The 26,757-nt window shown below is 50.2% G+C and overlaps 1 protein-coding gene across 1 annotated transcript in view; it reads left to right on the top strand.

Annotated features, from left to right (window-relative positions):
- The window catches only part of akr1a1a (aldo-keto reductase family 1, member A1a (aldehyde reductase)), an 89,070-nt gene that overhangs the window by 12,173 nt on the left and 50,140 nt on the right, over positions 1-26,757 (top strand). The window contains exon 4 of the mRNA XM_072497124.1: positions 6,595-6,746. Coding sequence (XP_072353225.1) covers positions 6,595-6,746 — 152 coding nt within the window. The remainder of the gene's footprint in view (positions 1-6,594; positions 6,747-26,757) is intronic.

Genomic DNA, 26,757 nt, shown 5'->3' with positions numbered 1-26,757 from the left:
TGCCAAGAGAGAATATCAGACCAAGCTAGAGTCACAGACTAGCGTTACAGACTCTTGTGGCAAGGCCTAAACAACATAACGGGCTACAAAGTGAAGCAGAGCAATATCCCCAACAGCAGCTCACCCCTCCCCGATGAACTCAATGCATTCTATGCTCGGTTCTAGCAGGAAACCAACGATCCGCTGTTGAGGTCCCCAGCAGCCCATAACACTCCCATACCCACCATCCCAGCTTCCGAAGTCAGATCGGCCTTCCTGAAAATGAACCCTCGGAAGGCGACGGGTCCGGACGGGATCCCTGGACTTGGCTCATCACTCTGCAACTGAATCCTCAACTTTCTAACCCACAGACCACAATCAGTAAGAATAAACAACAACACCTCCTCCAGAATAGTACTTAAAACCGGGGCCCCATAAGGCTGCGTACATAGCCCCCTACTCTACTCCCTGTACACACACGACTGCGTGGCAAAATTTGGTTCCAACTCCATCTACAAGTTTGCTGACGATATGACCATAGTGGGCCGGATCTTGAATAACGACGAGTCAGAATACAGGAGGGAGATAGAGAACCAAATGGAGTGGTGCAGCGACAACAATCTATCCCTCAATGCCAGAAAAAATAAAGAGCTGGTCATTGACTTCAGGAAACAAAGTACTGTACACACACCTGTCAGCATCAACGGGAAAATCCTAGGGGTACACATCTCCAAAAACCTGTCCTGGTCCACCCACATCGACGCTACAACCAAGAAAGCACAACAGCGCCTATACTTCCTCAGGAAACTAAGGAAATTCAATATATCCACATTAACTCTTACCAACGTTTACAGATGCACCATAGAAAACATCCTATTGGGCTGCATCACAGCCTGGTATGGCAACTGCTCGGCCCAAGACCGCAAGAAACTTCAGAGAGTCGTCAACACAGCCCAGTCCATCACACAAACCTGCCTCCCATCCATTGACTCCATCTGCACCTCCCGCTGCCTGGGGAAAGTGGGCAGCATAATCAAAGACCCCTCTCACCCGGCTTACTCACTCTTCCAACTTCTTCCATCGGGCAGGAGATACAAAAGTCTGAGAACACGCACGAACAGACTCAAAAACAGCTTCTTCCCCACTGTTACCAGACTCTTAAACAACCCTCTTATGGACTGACCTCATTATCACTACATCCCTGTATGCTTCACCCGATGCTGGTATTATCTAGTTACATTGTGTACCTTGTGTTGCCCTATTATGTATTTTCTTTTATTTCCTTTTCTTTTCATGTACTTAATGATCTGTTGAGCTGCTCGCAGAAAAGTTCTTTTTACTGTACCTCGGTACACGTGACAAAATGCACCGGGTAACCTCCTTGTGCGCCGTAACAATTCTGTGATTCTATCTGTATCACGGTGGGACTGATTTGGGCCTTTTGACAATACTAAAGAATAAAATGAGTTTTCTACTGTAGTAATGGCCCTTGACCTTGGACCTTATTCACCTATTATCTTCACTAAATGGATGCATCTGACCAGATCATTGGGCGTGTCAATTAGCTATTTGTAGAAAGAAATCCTGATGGTAAAATATATTTACTTTATGACATATTGGTAATCAACAATAATCATGCGTTCAGCAATAAATCACTTCATTAGAAATAGTCTAGATTTTTTACATCACCTTTATGCCATTTCTCCTGTAAATATTAAACGTAGGATTAAAAGATAATATTTATTCTGTATATTGTACGGTGCACTATACCACAATATTCAACATAACAACAGCATATTCATTTTAACAAGTACATGTAGCTGGTGTGGTGATAACCATGCATGCCAGATGCCATTTTAAACTTTGCCCATCTAGAAGCAATGCCAGCTGAAATTCTATATTTTGCCTCCGTGAAATTGGGAAGGGGCATTATAGCCAGGGTTTTAACTCTTAATCATCTGCTCCTGCTGGGTGTTAGTTGAGGATTTATTTGAGCTTGGCTGTCATGGTGTCCATGGTCAAATAGCCTCCAGCTTAGATTTCTCTCATGGCTTATCTCCATTTTCAGGCAAATTTGTCAGTAACTAGAAGTGGAAATTGGGCAAGAAGCCTAGGTTCTGAATTATTACCCAAAAATCTTTAAATGCAATACTAACCATAATCAAAGGCCACTGCGTACAAGTTTTATTTAAATAGCTCTTTCATGGGGAACCTTGTATGTCCTTCCCTTGCTGCATGTGGCTCATCTCTCCAGCTGAATTTTTTTTAAATTCACGGCAAGTGGGTGTTGCTGGCTAGGTCAGCATTTATTGGCCATCCCCAGTTGCCATTCAGAAACTGCCTTCTCAAACCGCTCTAGTCCCCGAGATGTAGGTGCACCCATTAGAGTAAGAAGCAGCCAGGTTTATCTGGTGGTTGCCAAAAGCCAGAAGTGGACATCAAGCTTGAAGATTCTGTTTTAGCTTTTTACTTTGGTGCTGAATACTTTTAGAAATTGTGTTTTTCCTGTTTCAAACCCTCTTAACAGGCCGCTTCTCGTGCTGTGGGACTTTTTTCACCACAGCATGAAGGAGGATTGCATGTTTTTTTTTAAACATTTCAGTCATTGCCTTATACTTTTCCTTTTAAAATGTAATTCTTAGGAGCGATAGTGTGAAAGGTTTGTACAGTGAAGTCACACAAATGCCTTGGGCAGCATGGTTGTGCATAAATGTGCTGGTTTGATCTGCTGTCTCACAGTGCGGTGAAATTAAGGCACACATACAATCTCATCATTTCCAGTTTTTAGCTTATTAATGAGGAGGACACTAGCCAGAAGACCGTTACTTCTGCAAAAGGAAAATGGGGCGGGATTCTCTAATCCCGCAGCAGAGTGTCCACACCGTCGTAAACGCCGTCGCGTTTTACGATGGCATGAACGGGCCGCTGCCAGGACTAATTTCTGACCCCTACAAGGGCCAGCACGGCACTGGAGCGGTTCACGCCGCTCCAGCTGCTGATCCTGGCGCGAACTTCAATGCACCGGCCCTGACACAACATGGCGCAGGGCTAGAGGGGCCAGCGCATAGGAAAGGAGGCCACCAGCCAGAGAGGCCGGCCCGCCGATCGGTGGGACCCGATCGCAGGCCAGGCCACATCGGAGGCCCCCCGGGGGCCTGCAAGGCAGCTATGAACGTAAGGCCACAGGTCGAATGGGTGTCCACAGACGACTTCCGGCCCCGGTCAACCCATCAGCTGTATGAGCACACTCCAGCACACACAGTGCCATCTTGTTGACTGGGATAGTGTGTGGGTGGAGTGAAGTGTGTATATGCGGCTACAGCTTGTCAGCCTCCTAAGTGTCAATCACGGGCCCGGCGAATCCCGCACTGTTTCTCATTGGAATCGATTGTGTTCCATGTGGCGCCGGTGCTAGCCCTTCAACAGCCGCTGAATCGGTCCATGAGCAACACCAGTTTTGCTGTCGTGGGAGCCCACAAATCCTGCCCGGCTTCAACATTTAATCTCAGAAACGGAGAATCCCACCCCCTGTCTATATTACGATTTGACATCAGCCTTAAACTTGAACCTGAATTCCAATGCCACATTTATAAAACAACTATTTCAAATTTTTTAAGAGGCTGTCATTAAAAGGCAGGTTTCACTATTTTGTTCATAGTTCCTCTATATTTTAACATTTGTTTTGAATGTAATGTTGAATGTTTTGAACACAGATACTATAAGAAGAAAATATCTCCCTGTGGTACAGGAAATATAAAACTGCGATTAGGAAATAATGTAACTGTATCCTTCAGATAGCATGCTCCATACACTGCTGGTATGAGCCAGGTCTGGATCCACTTCTAGAGAAACCATCTGGCACGGCAGGCAATGCGCCCATGACTGTTTTGACTTCGGTATGCAATGACGTTGGACAGCGTCAGCTCTCGTGGTACTCATATTGCCATGCAGTTTAAAGTACTGAGTGTGCATTGGAGTGACTGTTCATTTTCCATAGTTTGAATGAACATTCTCCCACTCCTTGCAGTTCAGTGCAATTCAAAAATGATTTATTTTCAGCAATTAGTCCTTTTAATTCTTGTCACTGTTAAAAAAATGTCAATCCCCTTTAGGTTTATATGGTACTGTTCAGTGCATTAGAGTTTACTGTCACAATGCACAAATCAGTTGATCAATGCACTAGTCAATGCCCAATCATTACACAGCCTGGATCACTGCTCAGATCAGTAGACACATGTGGTATCTACTCTTGTCTGAATGATATCTGTCTGCCACAATGTAAAAACACTGCTGTAAAAAGGTGCTGCACCTTTAGAAATGCAATGCTGCCTTTCCTTTATGAGCTGGAACCAAATTATGTACAGGTGCAAACCTAGCTGAGCAAAAACAAATCTCCACTCCCAATGCCAGATGTCAGTAACTTTGACACTATGCACTTTAGTGTGAAACAACACCATTGTCTCTGTGCTCTCAGCCATGATACTGGCCTAGATCTTGTTCAGAATGGGATGAAGCCCAGCCCATCTCCACATTCCTGATCTGAATAATTTCATGAGGCTTTGACACTGGTCGATGCCACAGTTCCCACTGTTCAGTGTTGACAAGTCCCATAACAACATTCTGAACCAACTTCCAATAGAATCTATCTGTTAAGCGCTCTCCAGTACCAGGGATCTATTTATTAACAGATGAATTTTTGAACAACTTTACATATCTTAATACGCTCTACCCCACGCTCAGAATCACCTTTGAGATGGAGCAGTTCAATGTGCTCACTTTCCCCGATGTGCTCGTTGAGAAATCCGCTAATGGGTTCCACCACCACTGTCTACCGCAAACCTGTCCTCAACAGTCAATATAAGATTGGCCTTTTCAGCCATCTTGTAAATAGGGTCCTAGCCATTTGCTCACCTTGCAAACTTGATGCAGAAATAGTGCACAGCAAAGCCATCCTGATCGCCGTCTTGATTACATCATTGTTCTCTCTGTACCACGCAAACTCACAAATTGTGCCACAGATTACCATTTTTGTACCTGCAAATAGCCTGGTCCAAAAACCCAAAAAGGTAATGTACCTCAAAGATTTGAATAGCCAAGTTAAGGAAGTCATGTCATGCTGCTACCGTGCAGTGGCTACACAAGTGGTATTTTCCACTAACAGGATGCTGCTGTCAGTCCAAAAAAATATTTTGCCTACACAGTTGGGTAACAATTATATGAATTTCAATGCCAATGCAAATACACTTATATAAACTGTACATCCCAGCAATTGGCTGATTTAATCAAACAGCATGTTCTTTCAGTGGTACATAATAGGCAGAGTTCAAACGATTCAATCAGCCCAGGCTTGTGGAAGCCAAAACAAAATGTTTATTGATAATTGTGATTCCGCTCCTGGGCAGCACTTGCTGAAGAACCCTGAACGTATTAATACTTACAGTAACAACCAATTTAAAGTAATCAATCGAGTTTGTAACATGGCTCATTTATGCTTGCTAAAAGCGACATACATTCATGCACAGGGATCTGTTCCCTGCAAACAAAAGGAATATGTTCAAGGCTTTGTGCCTTTTTTGAATTACCCAGGAACTTGGGAAGCCTGTGGTCCTCGTTGCTTTCTCCACGGCCAATCAGGATTCACTTATCTTGCTTAGCTCGTAACAATGATTTTAGTCTCAGCCCTTCTGTTAAGTTTCTGTTTAAAATTTAGAAGTGAGGACAAAAACAAAACTGTGCATTTCTTTTCTTAGAGTGCCAAATGGGAGTCTGCAAATAACAGAACAAGTGAACAAAATATGGAGGGATTGGGATAGACAGCAGAATTCATCCTTTCCAAACAAAACCCATAGCTGAAAGTGGCACGATGGGGCAGTGGTTAGCACTGCTGCCTCACAGCACTGAGGGCCCAGGCTCGATCCCGGTCCCAGGTCACTGTCTGTGCGGAGTTTGCACATTCTCCTCGTGTCTGCGTGGGTCTCACCCTGCAACCCAAAAGATGTACAGGGTAGATGGATTGACCACGCTAAATTGACCCTTAATTGGAAAAAAAATGATTGGGTTCTCTAAATTTATATTTTTTTAAAGTTCTTTCCATAGCTGCACTTTGGGCCTGAAGCAGATATTAATTTCAAAATATTTATAAAGCCACTACTTTGAGTAATCCCTGTTAAATATTAATCAGTTTAGTGACTGTCAATTTATCCAATCTGTTCTGATGGTTGAGTCTCTTTCTACTCCACCCCACCATCCCCCCATCATTAGGACCCCTCTCTTTTTGACTGCCACTGAAGATGCTGTGTGAAGAAGAAAGATTCCTGATCTTGGAGTGTTTTTTTTCTTCCTCATTGATGGATTCCAGTCCTACTGAACCATTGCCTCAAGCCTTGCACCTGCACAATGCTAAATCAAACTGCTGCTCTAATATGCAATGAAATATGTTCACCCAGGTGCCAATGTGACCTTGTGTCATATTTATTGCATGTTTCTGATAAAATTCACGATAAGGGTGTCTCTAGCCATGTTGTTTCCCCAGTATGTGGATCCATGCCTGGCAAAAATGCAAAGAAGATGTATACAGCCGAACAGATTTATTGTTATCTCATTGTCCTTTTCCAGTCGATCAAGCGGAAGGATGTTTTCATTACATCCAAACTTTGGAACACCAAGCATTATCCAGATGATGTGGAACCGGCCTGTCGTAAGACGCTGGAGGACCTACAGCTCGACTACCTAGATTTGTATTTGATGCACTGGCCAATGGCATTTGAGTATGTATTAATGTATCAACCTACTCAACATTTCTCTTATGTTCCAATTCGTTCAGCCACTACCTTGGGCGTGATTTTCCCACCGCGTTGCACCTGGCGCCGATCCCATTATGCCGGGTGCATAGCGAGAGAGGCCTCAAACGGGTTTCGCGCCAGATGTTAGCCGTGTGCGATGCACCCGACCCGCTATGCCCAAAGCGATCTGGATGACACCCTCGCTGGGAGTGATCCAGATCAATATATTTAAATTAGGCCCGTTTGAGGCTGCAATCTTCGGCTCTGGGAATTCACTGGTAGCATTGGCATTGTCTCACATCGGCACAATTTAAAACTGACGCAGTACACCAGCCGTGTTGCACTCTCGCTTGAGCGCGGTGCGGCCAGTGACTGCCGGGAGAGTCCTCTCGCGGGCTTTCCAGCAGTCTTCACGCTTCGCAGGACCCACGAGGCGTATGAATCTGAATCACTCCCACAAAGGGCGTGACCAAACAGCGCGCTCCCAAGCTGGTTTTAAACCGACTTTGGCGAATTTACCCAGCATCTACCGGCATCGCGGGATCCACCCCCGCCCCCAGCAAGGCTGCAGCCGGGCGCCATTCAGTACTAGTCCACACAAATGTGGGCCAGGCGGACCGGCACCTGGGGGTCTCCCGGACCATCGGAGATACCTGAGTGGTCAGGGCCAGTGCAGGGTGGCCTCCTGGAAGGTGGGCACCTTGGCAGATCCCAGCTGGCATCTTGGCACTGCCACCCTGGCACTGCCAATGTGCCCAGGTGGCACTGCCAAGCTGGCAAGAGCACTGCATGGGTGCCAGGGCGGCAGTGCAAGGGTGCCAGGGTGGCACCACCAAGAGCCAGGAGGCGAGGGGGCCAAGTCCATGAAAGGAGGGTGGGGTGGTTGAAGGGTGGTGGTATGCAGGACAGGTAAGTAGGGCCCTCAGGGAGGTTGCAGATGGTGATAGGTGGGAGTCCAGGGAGGGAGGGGGTGCTGTAAGGGGTTTGGGGTGATCAGAAGAGGGGGGACCCCCAGGAGCAGCACAGCAGGGTGTCCTCAATTGGGGGAGCGTGGTGGAGTAGTGCCTGATGTGTTGGGTGTTCTAGATCACAAACAGGTCACCAACACTGGAAGTGCTGCAACTCTATTTTATTAGAAGGTTAACTATATTAACACACTTGAACTGTGGGTAAATGCAATACCAGCTTTAACTGTTGACCCTTGCCTAGTCCTAACCAGGTGATGCACTCAGCACATGGTGAATGTCTGTGATGCAGGCTGTGAGCTTTTGCTCCGAGCTGGCTGATACTAGAAAGAGCGGGAACTCTCCTATCCCCTGTCTTTATAGTGCGTGTGCTCTCACTGGTGATTGGCTGCGGTGTTGTGTATGCTGATTGGTCCCACTACATGTCCATCAGTGTGTGAGTGTGTGTGTGTGTCTGCACCATAATATACTGGTGTATATTATGACAGTGCCCATGTGTGTGGGGGGGTGGCATTTTCCATGGGTGGGTGGTGTGGAGGACACAAGCTCACTTAGAGATCGGGGAGTCCTTTCAAAATGGCGGCCCGATCTCTGAGTTCAGCACACCGGTGCTAAAAGTAAATTGTAGGGTGCGATCTTCCCAAAAGGGAACAAAGACCCCGAGCGAGCGCGTTTAGCCACGTGTTTCCCGGCACTCACAGTGCCGAGAAACACATGGCAATTCAATGCGACTCACTTTGAAGGGGCCTAAACGGGGAACGCGTGGCTGAGGCCGCACATAGCCAAGTTTTTACAATGGGGAGCTCAGTTTGCCAGAATTCCCCGTTGTAGCGAAAACTCGGAACGCCATTTTTAAATGCCGTCCCAATCTCCAAGGCCCTGAAAAGAATTCCTGACCTATCTCCCAACCGAAATGCAGCATGGGAGAGTCCCTAGGCTTCCCCCATGCACCCCCCACGGGCAACAGCCCGATCGTGCACAAAATGCCATCTTGGCAGTGCCAGGTTGTAACCCAGGTGGCACTGCCAGGTACCAAGGAAGCACCAGCAGTGCCTGGGCACCACCATGCCCAAAGGGCATGCAGCTGGGAGCCTCCAATCCCCTTGGAGACTCACATGAGTGCCGTTCCATCTGGTCCCTGTTTGTGGGGATCAGTATCAAACTGTGCCCCCATGAGGTCCCCAAGGCAAAGGGATTGAATTTCAAAGCCTCAGATACGTTGGGAATCTGCACATTAGAGTGAGGCTCACTGCCTCGCTTTAATATGCAGATTTGATCAAAAGTGATCCCGCCCAGAGCCGGCGAGAAACTCCCTGAAAAACCCGCCACAGATGAACTTAGAAATTTTGGGGGAGAACCAAGCCACTGGTCTCCAAAAAGGTAGACCAGACATGGGGAGGGATTCTCCCCTATCCGGCGGGGCGGGGGGACCCGGCGCCGAGGAGTGGCGTGAACCACTCCGGCGTCGGGCCGGCCCAAAGGTGCGGAACCCTCCGCACCTTCTGGGGCTAGGCCCGCCCCGAAGTAATGTGCGCCATGCCGGACGGCAGGGAAGGGGCTTGGCGCCACGCCAACTGGCGCCCAAGGGCCTCCGCTGGCCGGCGCAAGTTGGCGCATGCGCGGGAGCGCCAGCGTGTGCTTGCGTCATCCCAGCGCACGCGCAGGGGGGTTCATCTCCATGTCAGCCATCGCGGAGGACCACAGCGGCCAACGCGGAACAATAGAGTTCCCCCACGGCACAGGCCCGCCCGCGGATCGGTGGGTCCTGATCGCGGGCCTGGCCACCGTGGGGGCACCCTCCCCGGGGTCAGATCCCCCCGTGCCCCCCCCCCCGAGGCCGCTCGCGCAGCCAGGTTGCGCCGGCAAAGACCTGGTGTAACATACGCTGGCGGGACTGGCCGTAAACGGGCGGTCACTAAGCCCATCGGGGGCTGGAGAATCGCCAGGGGGGTCGCTGCCACGCGATTCCCGCCCCCGCCAAATCCCCGACGCCGGAGAATTCGGCAGCCGGCGGGGGTGGGATTCACGCCGCCCCCCGGCGATTCTCCGACCCGGCGGGGAGTCAGAGAATCCTGCCCATGATAGCCATGTTGGAGGCTCGGAGGCCATGGCCATTGGAGCCCCAGGGTGCTTGGGGACAGGGCAGGAAAGTGCCCCGGGAACCCAGGCAGTTCCATCCTGGCACTGAAGGGGTACAGTTTGGCAGTGCCAAGGGGTGGGGCCTGGAGCCATGCCCATGAAAGGCAGGGTTGAAGGGTGCGGGGGTGAAGGAGGGTTATGCAGGATGGAGGGGTTTAAGGGGCCTGAAAGCCGGGGGCCTTAAAGGTGTGAGGGTCCTCAGCAACCCCATAACGGAGTATACTCACTTGGGGAGGGGGCCGAATGCCCCTATGTCCACAAGAATGGATAAGTGTGGGGACAGGTCATCCTCATGTCTAGGTGTTGTGGTGGGGAGGGGTAAACGGGGGGCGTCTCATGGACTTTTAGTGATGGGGGAACGTTGCCCCTTTGGTGTTGAGGTTTAGGGGTGTTTCCCGTGTCTGCGTGGGGTCACGATGTCCATAGATAGGGGGTGTGGAGGACCCTTAACCTCACTTTGAGATCTGGGGCACCCTCTAAAAATGGTGGCCCCATCTCTGAGAATCTGGTCTTGTTGGCCTCTTCAGTGTCCACTGCAAAGAATTCCACAGGCATGATCTAACGTAAAGGTTCTAAATGTCATTTGTGGTGGGTTTTACTGGGAGTTTCTCGCTGTTTCTGTCGGCGCGTTCCCCACTGCTATCTAACCACAATTAGTCAATTTGTGGGGCCCTTGGAAGTTTCTCCCCAGTCAAGACCACATTTTGAATTAATTTCCTCACTAGGGAGCTGAACTCGCTGGCCAGACTGGCTCCTCAGAGATCGGGTCACCATTTTGAAATGGTGCCCTGATCTCGAAAAGGTCTTGTGGGGCCCACCCATGGGCAATGTCACCACACACACACATACGGGTATTACCCCACAACCCCTCAAGTGATGACACCCCGCTATGGGGTTGCTGAGACCTTCCCATGCCCCCTTTCCGGACCCCCTTCCTGGACCCCCACCCTCTGCTCCCAATCTTCCAGAGGACCCCTCTGTGGTAATCACCACTGTTGTATATATTAGGAGATGTGTGGTAAGGCCCTGTACTACAGGTACGGGGGTAGTCCCTGCCTGCTGGCTCCGCCCAGTAGGCGGAGTATAAATATGTGTGCTCCCTATACAGCAGCCATTTCACCAGCTACTGTAGGAGGCCACACATCTTAATAAAGCCTCAGTTGTATTCAACTCTCGTGTCTGTGCAATTGATCGTGCATCAATTTATTACTCTAAGATTTTCAGAAGATGGACCTCCGCATCAAGCCGGATTGCCTGCAGCTGGATCCGCAAGCAAGCAACGCCAAAAAGGATTTTCAACACTGGCTAGCTTGTTTCGAAGCTGACATCAGGTCTGCACCAGACCCAATCCCGGAAGCTCAGAAGATCCAGATACTCTACTCGCGGCGAAGCTCCAACGTCTTTCCTCTTATGCCGAACTACGCCGAAGCCATGGCGCTACTGAAAGAGAATTACGCCCAGCAGGAGATGAACACGATCTTCACCAGACACGTACTCTCTACTCGCAGTCAACTCCCTGCTGAGTCCGAAGAAGATTTCTGGCGTGCTTTAATTCCTCCGGTCAGAGACTGTGACTGTCAGGCCGTCATGGAACATTCGAACCTCCTCATGCGGGACGCCTTCGTTACGGGGATAGGGTCAGACCTCATACGCCAGCGACTTTTAGAAGGGGCCACGCTCGATCTCGCAGCAACAAAAAAATTGACGCTATCGATGACGGTCGCCTCGCGCAATATTCAGGCCTACACCCCCAGCCGCGCAGCCCACCCCTCCTACCCACCTGGGACCTCACCCAGTCAATACGCCTGTGCCACGCGCCAGCCAGCCAACCCCTGGGGCCCCCAATGTTACTTCTGCGGGCAACAGAAATACCCCCGTCAACGCTGCCCGGCCCACACCGCCCTTTGCAAGGCCTGCGGCAAGAAGGGGCACTTCGCTGCGGTGTGCCAGGCCCGCTCAGTCACAGCTATTGCCCCGACCCCACTCGCGTACGAACAATGGGCGCCGCCATCTTCACCTCCCCTCAGACCACGCGCAGCCAGTGGGCGCCGCCATCTTCCCCTTCTCGGACCATGTGCGGCCCATGGGCGCCGCCATCTTTTTCAACTCCCGCCACGTGCGGCCCATCTTGTCCATCGCATCTTGTCTTCCCCAAGGCACATGGGCACCACCATTGTTCCAGGACCCGTGCCCCCCGGGCACCCCATCGTTCAACACCAGCGACGACCAGCCACGACTCGCCTCGGTCACCATCGACCAATCTCACCCACACAATCTAGCCACCGCCTCGACAAGCGTGAAGATCGATGGGCACGAGACCTCTTGCCTGCTGGACTCCGGGAGCACCGGAAGCTTCATCCATCCAGATACGGTAAGGTGCTGCTCCCTTGCGGTACACCCCGCCAATCAAAGAATCTCCCTGGCCTCCGGATCCCACTCTGTAGCGATCCGGGGGTACTGTATAGTCACACTCACGGTCCAGGGCGTAGGATTCAGCGGCTTCCGCCTCTACGTCCTCCCCAACCTCTGCGCTGCCTTGCTACTCGGCCTGGACTTCCAGTGTAACCTCCAGAGCCTAACCTTGAAATTCAGCGGGCCCCTACCACCCCTTACAGTAACCGGCCTTGTGACCCTAAAGGTCGACTCCTCATCTTCCCTATTCGCAAACCTAACCCCGGATTGCAAACCCGTCGCCACCAGGAGCAGACGGTACAGCACCCAGGACAGGACCTTCATCAGGTCCGAGGTCCAGCGGCTGCTTCGGGAAGGCATCATCGAGGCCAGCAAGAGCCCCTGGAGAGCCCAAGTGATAGTGGTGAAAACTGGGGAGAAACACAGAATGGTCGTGGATTACAGCCAGACTATCAATAGGTACACGTGTACCCCCTCCCACGCATATCTGATATGGTCAATCAGATTGCACAGTACTGGGTCTTCTCAAATGTAGACCTCAAATCCACCTACCACGAGCTCCCCATCCGTAAGACGGACTGCCAATACACTGCCTTCAAGGCAGATGGCCGCCTCTACCATTTTCTCAGGGTTCCCTTCGGCATCACCAACGGGGTCTCGGTCTTCCAAAGGGAGATGGACCGAATGTTCGACCGGTACGGGTTGCGGGCCACCTCCCCGTACCTAGACAATGTCACCATCTGCGGCCACGATCAGCAGGACCACGATCCCAACCTTGCCAAATTTCTCCACACCGCCACTCTCCGAAACCTCACCTATAACAAGGAGAAGTGCGTATTCAGCACGAACCGCTTAGCGGGCAGGAGATTCACTCTCACTGACCAACGGTCGGTAGCCTTCGTGTTCAATAACACACAGCGGGGTAAGATCAAAAATGATAAAATCTTGAGGAGGAGGATCGAGCTCTCCACCTACAACTACGAGATTTTGTATCGCCCCGGCAAGCTCAACGAGCCCTCAGATGCCCTATCGCGAGGCACATGTGCCAGCGCACAGGTGGCCCGACTCCGGACCCTGCACAATAACCTTTGTCACCAGGGAGTCACACGGTTATACTATTTCATAAAGGCCCGCAATCTGCCCTACTCCGTCGAGGAAGTCAGGGCAATCACAAGGGACTGCCAGGTCTGCGGATTGCAAACCACACTTCTACCAGCTGGACCGCGTGTGCCTGGTGAAGGCCTCCCGCCCCTTTGAACGCCTCAGCGTGGATTTCAAAGGGCCCCTCTCCTCCACCGACCGTAACACGTATTTCCTCAGCGTGGTCGATGAATACTCCAGATTCCCCTTTGCCATCCAATGTCCCGATATGACGTCTGCCACCTTCATCAAAGGCCTCAACACAATCTTCGCTCTGTTCGGCTTCCCCGCCTACATCCACAGTGACAGGGGATCCTCATTCATGAGTGACGAGCTGCGTCAGTTCCTGCTTAGCAGGGGTATCGCCTCCAGCAGGACGACCAGCTATAACCCCCGGGGAGATGGGCAGGTGGAGAGGGAGAAATGGACGGTCTGGAAGGCCGTCCAACTGGCCCTACGGTCCAGAAATCTCCCAGCCTCCCGCTGGCAGGAGGTTCTCCCCGATGCACCGCACTCCATTCAGTCGTTACTATGCACCGCCACTAACGACACACCCCATGAACGTCTCTTTGCCTTCCCCAGGAAGTACACATCCGGGGTGTCGCTCACGACTTGGCTCGCAGCTCCAGGACCCGTACTCCTCCGTAGGCACGTCCGACTCCACAAGGCAGACCCGTTGGTTGAAAGGGTGCAGTTATTCCACGCTAACCCCCAGTATGCCTACGTGGCGTACCCCGACGGCCGCCAGGATACTGTCTCCCTCAGGGACCTGGCACCAGCAGGTTCCACACACACACACCCCTCCGGCCCGGCTCCACCCCCCCTCCCCCGGTGCACCCAGCAGCAACCCCCCCCAGGACCATCTATCCTCCCCCTGCCCACGCCCGAGGATGAAGAGGATTTTGGCACGCTCCCGGAGTCACCGAGGAACAGACCAACACCGGAATCGCCGCCACCACTGTGTCGCTCCCAACGCCACTTCACGGTCCCGGACCGGCTAAATCTATACTTGGTTCGGGACTATCAAACCACCTTGTACTGGACTTCAGAAACAAATAATATTTTTCACTTCTGTATATTAAACTTGCTCTGTATATAGTTCTCCACCACCCCCGCCGGACTCAATTTTAACAGGGGTGAATATGGTAATTACCACTGTTGTATATATTAGGAGATGTGTGGTAAGGCCCTGTACTACAGGTACGGGGTAGTCCCTGCCTGCTGGCTCCGCCCAGTAGGCGGAGTATAAATATGTGTGCTCCCTATACAGCAGCCATTTCACCAGCTGCTGTAGGAGGCCACACGTCTTAGAGTAATAAAGCCTCAGTTGTATTCGACTCTCGTCTCTGTGCAATTGATCGTGCATCACCCTCATGCCTGACCTGCACCCCCCCCCCTTCCTACCACACTCCTTTCATGGGCATGGCTCTCATGGGCATGGCTCTCCCAGGCCCTGACCCTTGGAAGTGCCACCCTGACACTGGCACCCTGACAGTGCTCCTGGCAGCTTTTCAGTAGCACCCGGGCACCTTGGCAGTGCCCAGGTGCCCACACTCCAGGAGGAGAACCAAGGAGCCACCCTACCCTGTCCCTGACCACCCAGTGGCCTCCGATGGCCTGAGCGACCCTTCGGGTGCCGTTTCCCCTGTGGTCATGTTTGTGTGGGCCAGTGCTGAACGAGGCCCAGCTGGAGAGGCCGTTGGATGCCAGGAGCCCAGTAGATCCGGATGAGTAGCCTAAGTGGGTTCAAAACTGACTTAGGCGCATGAGGCTTGGTCACGGCCATTGTGGGCGGGATCCGGATCATGACGCTTCGCAAGATCTCGCCAGATCTCACGAGGTGTACTGGCTGCTGGGAAGCCCACGGAAGGTTTCTCCTGGCATCTGCATAAGAACTTGGATCAGGAGTAGGCCAACTGGCCCCTCGGGGCCTGCTCCGCCATTCAATAAGATCATGGCTGATCTTTTTATGGACTCTGCTCCACTTACCCGCCCGCTCACCATAACCCTTAATTCCTTTCCAGTTCAAAAATCTATCTATCTTTGCCTTAAAAACATTCAATGAGGTAGCCTCAACTGCTTCCCTGGGCAGCAAATTCCACAGATTCACAACCCTTTGGATGAAGCAGTTCCTCCTCAACTCAGTCCCAAATCTGCTCCCTTTATTTTGTGGCCATGCCCCCAGCTCTAGTTCCACCCGCCAGTGGAAACAACCTCCCTGCTTCTATCTTATCTATTCCCTTCATAATTTTATGTTGCAATAAGATCCCCCCCCCCCCATTCTTCTAAATTCCAATGAATATAGTCCCAGTCTACTCAGTCTCTTCTCATAAGCCAAACCTCTCAACTCCAGAATCAGCCCAGTGAATCTCCTCTGTGCCCTCTCCAGTACCCGTACATCCTTTATTAACTATGGCGAGCGAAACTGTACACAGTACTCCAGGTGTGGCCTCACCAGCAACTTATGCAGCTGCAACATAACCTCCCTGTTTTTAAATTCCATCCTTCTAGCAATGACGGACAAAATTCCATTTGCCTTCTTAATTACCTGCTGTACCTGTGATTCATGCACAAGGACACCCAGGTCCCTCTGCACAGCAGCATGCTGCAATTTCTTACCATTTAAATAATAGTCCATTTTGCTGTTATTCCTACCAAAATGGATGACCTCACATTATCAACATTGTACTCCACCTGCCAAACCCTTAAATTATCTATATACCCCTGCAGACTTTCAGTGCCGTCTGCACACTTTGCTCTACCACTAATCTTAGTGTCATCTGCGAACTTTGACACATTACTCCAGATCATCTACATAAATTGTAAAAATTGCAGTCCCAACACTGATATCTGAGGCGCACTGCGAGCCACTGATTGCCAACCAGAAAAACACCCATTTATCCCCACTCCTTACTGGTAGATTGTGTCCGAAAAGCAGCATGGCACAGCGCAACGTGAACGGTAGATGCTGGGAGATCCCACTTCCAGGATTTACCCGACTCGCTATGCATCATAATATCTAACGTGATCTCACAAGACCTCGTGATGTGAATGCTGCCCATTGTGGGCGGGCTCTCTTTCTGGCAAATCTGCATATTGGAGTAAGGCAGCGAATCTCACAGCGTTCCCGAGATCTAACTGAGGTGTGGAATTTAACCCCCTCACTTTGGAGACCTCAGGCAAGCACATTTCAGTGCTAGGCTCCACAAACGGAGACCAGAGGGCTGGAGGCCCCCAGGTGCATGGAGGGTGGTACTGCTGGTGCCACCCTGCCCAGGTGGCACTGACAGGCACGCACTGCCAAGGTGCCATGCTGGCATTTTTTGCGTGACAGTGATTGGGCTGGGAGGGGTGCTGTGCGGGGTGGCCCTGGGACACCTTTATAGTGAGTTGGGGCTTGGTAGTTGCATCGGGGGCTTGAGAGATTGGAACGCTTTGTAAAAATAGTATCCCGATCTCTCGCTGCACTGAGGAGTTCTGGCAGCTCTTGGTGGCAGGGCTAAGTGTGGTCTCGCCGGGGAGTTCCCTGCTGAGGCCCCCAATCTACCTGGTTGGGTGTTAGATAGCGGGGTGTTTCTTGGCGCTCCAAGTGCTGGGAAACACCCGGCGAATCTCACACTACGGGACTCTGTCCCCATTGGTAGATCGCTCCCCAAGTGTAGGATTTTCCAGTGAAAAACTCCCCAAGCTCCAAAAATATGTATGTAGGTGAATACCGGTCTACATTGCGCCCAAACAGCTGGCAGGAATTATCCCACGAAGCCTGCCAAAAATGACACTTTTTGAGGAGAATTGTCTCCATGTGTTGTAATGCTAAATTATAATATTTCAATCTACGATTTTCTTATCTTTTCTTATGTAGAAGATGAAAGCCTAATAAAAAATACAATCTCGATCAAAATACATTTAATTTTGCTCATATTTGCTTGGGCAATAGCAATCCAAAATATAAACCTCTCACATACACCCCGCTCACACACACACACTGTCATGCGAGAGTGCCTTTAAGAACTGGATGTTTAAGCAATGTACCTTTAAGAAAACAGTGACGTCAGAGAGTGGGTGGGGCTGAGTTCAGTTCAGCCATTTTTGCAGTTGGGTTTTGCAATTTAAAAAGTGCCTGGCTGGTTTTGCTGAGAGCAGTTTAAAAGTGCCTGGCTGTTTTGCTGTGAGCAGTTTAAAAGTAGAAAGCCAGTTTGAGACAGCAGCTTGAGAAGTTTTGGTTTGCTGTGAGTACTTGAAGGGAGAAAGCCAGGTTTAAAAAGCAGTGTGTGTATGTCTGTGTGTGTCCAGAGAGCTGCAAGAAGAAAGCAAGGTGCTGGAGCTGAAATCAACCAAGCTAATATATCTCTGCCATTCTACAGAAAATATATATATACTTTAACCTGATGTGATACTGTTTAAAGGTGTTAAGTCTCTTGGAAGTTTGAAGGAACATTTTAAGAAATTATTTATTGTTGCAATATTTTCTGAGTTATCTTTGAAGTAAGAGGTGTTAAAAGATCCAATGTTTATTTAAGATGTTAAGTTGAGTTCATGGAATAAACAGTGTTTTGTGTTTAAAAACCCACAAGTCCATAATTGTAATCCCACACCTAGGGAAAAAGCCACGTGCTCGGAAAAGCAACAAATCCATTAAAGGGAGAGGTTGGTTGAACTCCATGATACATTGTGGGGTTCTGAAAATGCCTCGCCCATACAACACATACACATTCACCCCACTCACATACACATCCAGTGAGCCAGAGAAGACAGCCAGAGTGAGACAGCAAAGAGTGAGTTTGGGAATTTGAAGCTAGGTGGGAATTGAATCCAATTGGTAAGACTGTTCCTTTTTAAAATTTCAGGAGTTTAAATTAATCTAGAATTGTGCAGTGAAGGTTAACAAGGGCTGCCCCACCCATTCACATAACTGGTTGGCAGTTAAGTGTCAGTCATCTAAATCTACTTTGATCTAAAAGCAGGTGGGGGGGGGGAGTCAACACTGGCCAATTTAAAAGAGCAACTTGTAACTCACTCCCAGTGAGTTCTCCCAGTGAGCCAGAGAAGACACAGCCAGAGTGAGACAGCAAAGAGTGAGTTTGGGAATTTGAAGCTAGATGGGAATTTGAAGCTGGGTGGGGAGGAGGTGCTTTTGAACCCTGGTAAGTGACTGGTAAGTAGTTTTTCTTTTCATTGTCGAATTTATTTATTTATTTTTTCTTTAGCTTTTTGGAATTGTAGTTGTATAAGTTTATCTAAGGTTTAAGACATGGCAGGAGATCCCAGACCCATGTCATGCTCCTCGTGCGCGATGTGGGAACTCAGGGACACGTCCACTGTCCCTGGATCCTTCATGTGCAAGAAATGTGTCCAGTTGCAGCTCCTGTTAGACCGCTTCACGGCTCTGGAGCTGCGGATGGACTCACTTTGGAGCATCCGCGATGCTGAGGACGTCATGGATAGCACGTTTAGCGAGTTGGTCACACCGCAGGTGAAAGGTACTGAGGGAGATAGAAAATGGATGACCAAAAGACAGAGCAAGAGTAGGAAGGCAGTGGAGGTGTCCCCGCGGTCATCTCCCTGCAAAACAGATACACCGCTTTGGATACTGTTGAGGGAGATGTCTCACCAGGGGAAGGCAGCAGCAGCCAGGTTCATGGCACCGTGGCTGGCTCTGCTGTGCAGCAGGGCAGGAAGAAGAATGGCAGGGCTATAGTGATAGGGGACTCAATCATAAGGGGAATAGACAGGCGGTTCTGCGGACGAAATCGAGACTCCAGGATGGTATGTTGCCTCCCTGGTGCAAGGGTCAAGGATGTCTCGGAGCATCTGCAGGACATTCTGGGGGGAAGGTGAACAGCCAGCTGTCGTGGTGCACATAGGCACCAACGATGTAGGTAAAAAACAGGACGAGGTCCTACAAGCTGAATTCAGGGAGTTAGGAGTTAAACTAAAATGTAGGACCTCAAAGGTAGTAATCTGAGGATTGCTACCAGTGCCACGAGCTAGTCAGAGTAGGAATGTCAGGATAGATAGGATGAATGTGTGGCTCGAGAGATGGTGCAAGAGGGAGGGATTCAAATTCCTGGGGCATTGGAACCGGTTCTGGGGGAGGTGGGATCAGTACAAACGGTCTGCACCTGGGCAGGACTGGAACCAATGTCCTAGGGGGGGTGTCTGCTAGAGCTGTTGGGGAGGGTTTAAACTAATGTGGCAGGTGGATGGGAACCGATGCAGGAAGTCGGAAGGTAGTAAAACAGGGACAGAAACAAAAGGCAGTAAGGGGGAAAGTGTAAGGCACAGAAGCCAGAGTCAAAAATCATAAGTGGCGACAGGACAAGGTACAGTGACTGAGGGGAGCTCAGCGAATAGGCCCAGTAATGCTCAAAGGAATAAAACGGGAAGTAAAACATAAATGGTAAGCGAAGCGGCAGGTGACATGAAGAAATGGGTTCAACGACAAGGAAAATTAGGAGAAAAGTTAAGAGGAAATATAACTTAGGAGAGGTTACTGATCGAGGTGATAAGATTCAAAACAGAGGTATAAAAGCCAGCATAAGTGTACTTTACCTGAATGCACCTAGTATTCAGAATAAGGTAAATGAGTTGATGGCACAAATCATCGTGAATGACTATGATTTAGTGGCCATTACTGAAACATGGTTAAAGGATGGTCACGACTGGGAGTTAAATATCCGAGGGTATCAAACTATTCGGAAGGACAGAGTGGATGGTAAGGGAGGTGGTGTAGCTCTGTTATTTAAGGATGACATGCGGGCAATAGTAAGGGATGACATTGGTGCTATGGAGGATAAGGTTGAATCTTTTTGGGTGGAAATCAGGAATAGTAAGGCGAAAAAGTCACTGATAGGAGTAATCTAAAGGCCACCAAATAGTAACATTATGATGGGGCAGGCAATAAACAAAGAAATAACTGATGCATGTAGAAATGGTACAGCAGTTATCATGAAGGATTTTAATCTACATGTAAATTGGTTTAACCAGGTCGGTCAAGGCAGCCTTGAGGAGGAGTTTATAGAATGTATCCACGGTAGTTTCCTAGAACAGTATGTAATGGAACCTACGAGGGAACAAGCGGTCCTAGATCTGGTCCTGTGTAATGAGACAGGATTGATTAATGATCTCATAGTTAGGGATCCTCTCAGAAGGAGCGATCACAATATGGTGGAATTTAAAATACAGATGGAGGATGAGAAGGTAAAATCAAACACTAGTGTTTTGTGCTTAAACAAAGGAGATTACAATGGGATGAGAGAAGAACTAGCTAAGGTAGACTGGGAGCAAAGACTTTATGGTGAAATAGTTGAGGAACAGTGGAGAACCTTCCAAGCGATTTTTCACAGTGCTCAGCAAAGGTTTATACCAACAAAAAGGAAGGACGGTAGAAAGAGGGAAAATCGACCGTGGATATCTAAGGAAATAAGGGAGAGTATCAAATTGAAGGAAAAAGCATACAAAGTGACAAAGATTAGTGGGACACTAGAGGACTGGGAAATCTTTAGGGGGCAACAGAAAGCTACTAAAAAAGCCATAAAGAAGAGTAAAATAGATTATTAGAGTAAACTTGCTCAGAATATAAAAACAGATAGTAAAAGTTTCTACAAATATATAAAACAAAAAAGAGTGGCTAAGGTAAATATTGGTCCTTTAGAGGATGAGAAGGGAGATTTGATAATGGGAGATGAGGAACTGGCTGATGAACTGAACAGGTTTTTTGGATCGGTCTTCACAGTGGAAGACACAAATAACAGGGACTGATAGAAATGAGGCTATGACAGGTGAGGACCTTGAGAGGATTGTTATCACTAAGGAGGTAGTGATGGGCAAGCTAATGGGGCTAAAGGTAGACAAGTCTCTGGCCATGATGGAATGCATCCCAGAATGCTAAAAGAGATGGCTAGGGAAATTGCAAATGCACGAGTGATAATTTACCAAAATTGACTAGACTCTGGGGTGGTCCCGGCAGGTTGGAAATTAGCAAACGTGAGACCATTGTTTAAAAAAGGAGGTAGGCAGAAAGCGGGTAATTATAGGCCAGTGAGCTTAACTTCGGTAGTAGGGAAGATGCTGGAATCTATCATCAAGGAAGAAATAGTGAGGCATCTGGATGGAAATTGTCCCATTGGGCAGACGCAGCATTGGTTCATAAAGGGCAGGTCGTGCCTAACTAATTTAGTGGAATTTTTTGAGGACATTACCAGTGCGGTAGATAATGGGGAGCCAATGGACATGGTATATCTGGATTTCCAGAAAGCCTTTGACAAGGTGCCACACAAAAGGTTGCTGCATAAACTAAAGATGTATGGCATTAAGGGGAAAGTAGTAGCATGGATAGAGGATTGGTTAATTAATAGAAAGCAAAGAGTGGGGATTAATGGTCGTTTCTATGGTTGGCAGTCAGTAGCCAGTGGTGTCCCTCAGGGATCAGTGTTAGGCCCACAATTGTTCACAATTTACATAGATGATTTGGAGTTGGGGACCAAGGGCAATGTGTCCAAGTTTGCAGACGACACTAAGATAAGTGGTAAAGCAAAAAGTGCAGAGGATACGGGAAGTCTGCAGAGGGATTTGGATAGGCTAAGTGAATGGGCTAGTGTCTGGCAGATGGAATACAATGTTGACAAATGTGAGGTTATCCATTTTGGTAGGAATAACAGCAAAAGGGATTATTATTTAAATGATAAAATATTAAAACATGCTGCTGTGCAGAGAGACCTGGGTGTGCTAGTGCATGAGTCACAAAACGTTGGTTTACAGGTGCAACAGGTGATTAAGAAGGCAAATGGAGTTGTGTCCTTCATTGCTAGAGGGATGGAGTTTAAGACTCGGGAGGTTATGCTGCAATTGTAGAAGGTGTTAGTGAGGCTACACCTGGAGTATTGTGTTCAGTTTTGGTCTCCTTACCTGAGAAAGGACGTACTGGCGCTGGAGGGTGTGCAGTGGAGATTCACTAGGTTAATCCCAGAGCTGAAGGGGTTGGATTACACGGAGAGGTTGAGTAGACTGGGACTGTACTCGTTGGAATTTAGAAGGATGAGGGGGGATCTTATAGAAACATATAAAATTATGAAGGGAATAGATAGGATAGATGCGGGCAGGTTGTTTCCACTAGCGGGTGAAAGCAGAACAAGGGGGCATAGCCTCAAAATAAGGGGAAGTAGATTTAGGACTGAGTTTAGGAGGAACTTCTTCACCCAAAGGGTTGTGAATCTATGGAATTCTTTGCCCAGTGAAGCAGTTGAGGCTCCTTCATTAAATGTTTTTAAGATAAAGATAGATCGTTTTTTTGCAGAATAAAGGGATTAAGGGTTATGGTGTTCGGGCCGGAAAGTGGAGCTGAGTCCACAAAAGATCAGCCATGATCTCATTGAATGGTGGAGCAGGCTCGAGGGGCCAGATGTTCTTATGTTCTTATCCCTCTCTCACACACACACATTCATCCCTCACACTCACCCCTCCCACATTCGTTCCTCTCACACGTATAACACTCACCCCTTACACTCACACCTCTCACACACACTCACCTCTCACACACACACTCACCACACACACATTCACCCCTCTCTCACACCACACACACACATACATACACCTCTCATGCAGACATACACTCATTCCTCACCCACATACTCACCACTCACACACACTCACCCCTCTCTCTCACACACACACTCACTCCTCATACACACACATTCACCCCACACACATGCCTCATAGTCCTGTATTTGGATGGGCAACAACAGTAAACATTAGGTTAGTCAGGTATCTGGATTGGATGTTTACAGTAATTGATGTGGATAATCCCTATTGTTGGGTATTTAATGCTTCAGTTTTCCTGAGACAAATTGGAGCATGCTGTAACAGAATCTTAGTTGAAAATCCACCTATTGTATGGTTCAGGGACACTGCCTCTGTGTAAACCCTCCACCCACTTACCCTGACTCACTAAACCTATGGAGGAGAGAGAGCTGGAGTGAGACCTGAGGTCTATTGGTGCCCAAACGCGGGTGTGTGGGGAAGCAGAGAAAGCAGTACGAGCTGGAGAGAGAGAGCCTGTCAGCAGCAAACCTGGGAGAGAAACAGGCTGTCATTGGAGGATTAGCCCCTTGCAGAAATCAGGCGATTTCACTGACCGGTCTGATGGGCATTTTGATCAGTGGCTCCAGGGGCCATACTGAGGGGCTTTGTGGACTGCCAGTTGGACAAGCCTGAAGTAGAGGCCATAGAACTGAGGACAGCTAGGGAGGGGAGACATGATGCCAACCCTATCTTTGCATTTGTTACTCCAGTGCTGTGCTATCAGTCAAACGACAGCAATGCTTGGATGTTGACTTCCGGTTGCGGCGATGCGGAGCTAAGCCGCACGATTCGGCAGCTCCCGCTATTACGGACTTTCGGGCTCATTGGAGGAGCCCCAACAGAATTTTTTCGAAGACAACCTGTGGGGAAAGGTAGAGAGAGGTCCCTCTCTAACTTTTATGGACCAGACCAGAAGTGCAACGGCCAAAAAAGCGGCATTGGAGCAGCGGGAAAAGCGAGGGGAAAAAATCAAAATGGCGGCGGCCGGGGACAAAGCGGAGTGCGGGCCGGATCTGCAGGAGTTCATCAAGCGCTGCTTCGAGGAGCTGTGTAAGGCGATGCTGGCGCCTATGCTGGCGGTAATTGAAGGACTAGGGATAACCCAGAAGGCCCACGAGGTGAAGATCCAGGAGGTACAGAAAAGAGTTTGTGAGAATGAGGACGAGCTCTTGGGCCTGGCGGTGAGAGTGGAGCAGCACGAGGCGCGACACAAGAGGTGGGCGGGAAGACTCGAAGACCTGGAGAACAGGTCGAGGAGAAAGAATCTGCGGATCCTGGGTCTCCCTGAAGGAGCGGAGGGGGCCGATGCCGGGGCATACGCGGGCACAATGATCGGGGCGATGATGGGCACGGAGGCGCCTTTGAGGTCGCTGGAGCTGGACGGGGCACACCGGGTGCTGGCGAGGAAGCCCAAGGCAAATGAGCCGCCAAGGGCGATGGTGGTGAGATTTCACCGGTTCACGGACAGAGAGAGGGTCCTGAGATGGGCCAAGAAGGAGTGGAGCAGTAAGTGGGACAATGCAGAGATCCGAATATACCCGGACTGGAGCACGGAGGTTGCAAAGCGGAGAGCGGGTTTCAACTGGGCCAAAGCGGGGTTGCACCGGAAAGGAGTGAAATTCGGAATGCTGAACCAGCGCGACACTGGGTCACATACAAGGACCAACACTATTACTTAGAAACGCCTGAAGAGGCGTGGACCTTCATACAAACCGAAAGGTTGGACTCTAACTGAGGGTTTGTGAGGGTGGGGGGGATATTTGAGGTTTGATGTGTGATGGTTGTATATATAGGGGGTCAATCACGCGCAGGACATGTTACACGGGCTGGGGGAGAGAGACAAGGCCGCGACAGGAGCTGCGCCAGAGGGGGCGGGGGAGGCTCTGGAAAGCACAGGGTTTTTTCCCGCGCGCGAGGAGAAAGGCGGGAAGGGGAACGAAGGGACGTATATTGATTGGGAGACTCCCACACGGGGAGGTCAAAGGGATGGCGGGGGAAGCCGGGGTAAGCAGGTGTCAGCTGACTTACGGGAGTGATATGGGGGGAGCAAAAAAGCTGGACAGGGATCTAGCGGGGAGGGGGGGGGGGGAGGGGGGGAAGGGGGGGCAAAAGGGTTGCTGCTGCACTGGCCGAAAGGGAATGGGACACAGAAGAGGTGGTCGGGACGGGGGTCCCCCGGCTGGGGGACTCGAGGGTGAGGGAGACACGGGACTGGCCCAGAAAAGGAGATGGCTAGTCGGGGGGGGGGGGGGGGGGGGGTACGGTGAGAGCCCCTCCAATCCGGCTGATAACATGGAACGTGTGGGGCCTGAATGGGCCGGTGAAGAGGGCTCGAGTGTTCGCGCACTTAAAGGGACTGAAGGCAGACGTGGTTATGCTCCAAGAGACACACCTGAAGGTGGCGGACCAGGTCAAGTTAAGAAAGGGATGGGTAGGACAGGTATTTCACTCGGGACTGGACGCGAAGAATAGTAGGGTGGCAATATTGGTGGGAAAGCGTGTGTCATTTGAGGCCAAGACTATCGTAGTGGATAATGGAGGGAGATATGTGATGGTGAGTGGTAGGTTGCAAGGGACGTGGGTGGTGTTGGTAAACGTGTACGCCCCGAACTGGGATGATGCAGGATTCATGAAGCGCATGTTGGGGCGCATTCCGGACCTGGAGGTAGGAGGCCTGATAATGGGAGGGGACTTCAATACAGTGCTGGACCCAGCACTGGACCGCGGCGGCCAAGGTGCTTAGGGGGTTTATGGATCAGATGGGGGGAGTGGACCCATGGAGGTTTGCAAGACCGCAGGCCAGGGAATTTTCTTTCTTCTCCCATGTGCACAAAGCCTACTCCCGGATAGATTTTTTTGTTCTGGGCAGGGCGCTCATCCCGAGGGTGGAGGGGACGGAGTATTCGGCCATAGCCGTTTCGGATCACGCCCCGCACTGGGTGGAACTGGAGCTGGGAGAGGAGAGGGACCAATGCCCGATGTGGGGGCTGGATGTGGGACTGCTGGCAGATGAGGTGGTGTGTGGGAGGGTGAGGGGGTGTATAGAAAGGTACTTGGAGGCCAATGACAATGGGGAGGTGCGGGTGGGGGTGGTATGGGAGGCGTTGAAGGCGGTGATCAGGGGAGAGCTAATCTCCATCGGGGCTCATAGGGAGATGACAGAGGGCATGGAAAGGGAGAGGTTAGTGGGGGAGATTCTGAGAGTGGACAGGAGATACGCAGAGGCCCCGGAGGAGAGATTACTTGGGGAAAGACGACGGCTCCAGACGGAGTTTGACCTGTTGACCACAGGGAAGGCAGAGGCACAGTGGAGGAAGGCGCAGGAGGCGACCTACGAGTATGGGGAAAAGGCTAGTCGGATGCTGGCACACCAGCTCCGTAAGAGGACGGCAGCAAGGGAAATAGGGGGAGTCAAAGAGGGAAGGGGAGCCACGGTTCGGAGTGCGACGAAAATAAACGAGGTATTCAAGGCCTTTTATGAAGTGCTGTACAGATCCCAGCCCCCAGCGGGGGAAGAGGGGATGAGACGATTCCTAGACCACCTGAGATTCTCGAGGGTGGAGGAGCAAGAGGTGGCTGTTTGGGGGCACCAATTGGGTTGGAGGAGCTGAGCAAAGGTTTGGGGAGTATGCAGGCGGGGAAGGCCCCGGGGCCGGACGGGTTCCCGGTGGAGTTCTACAGGAAGTATGTAGACCTGTTGGCCCCGCTACTAGTGAGGAACTTTAATGAGGCAAGAGAGGAGGGGACCCTGCCCCCGA

Source organism: Scyliorhinus torazame, chromosome 3, assembly GCF_047496885.1.
Source record: "Scyliorhinus torazame isolate Kashiwa2021f chromosome 3, sScyTor2.1, whole genome shotgun sequence".
NCBI lineage: Eukaryota > Metazoa > Chordata > Chondrichthyes > Carcharhiniformes > Scyliorhinidae > Scyliorhinus > Scyliorhinus torazame.
This window is presented reverse-complemented; position numbering and strand designations above follow the sequence as displayed.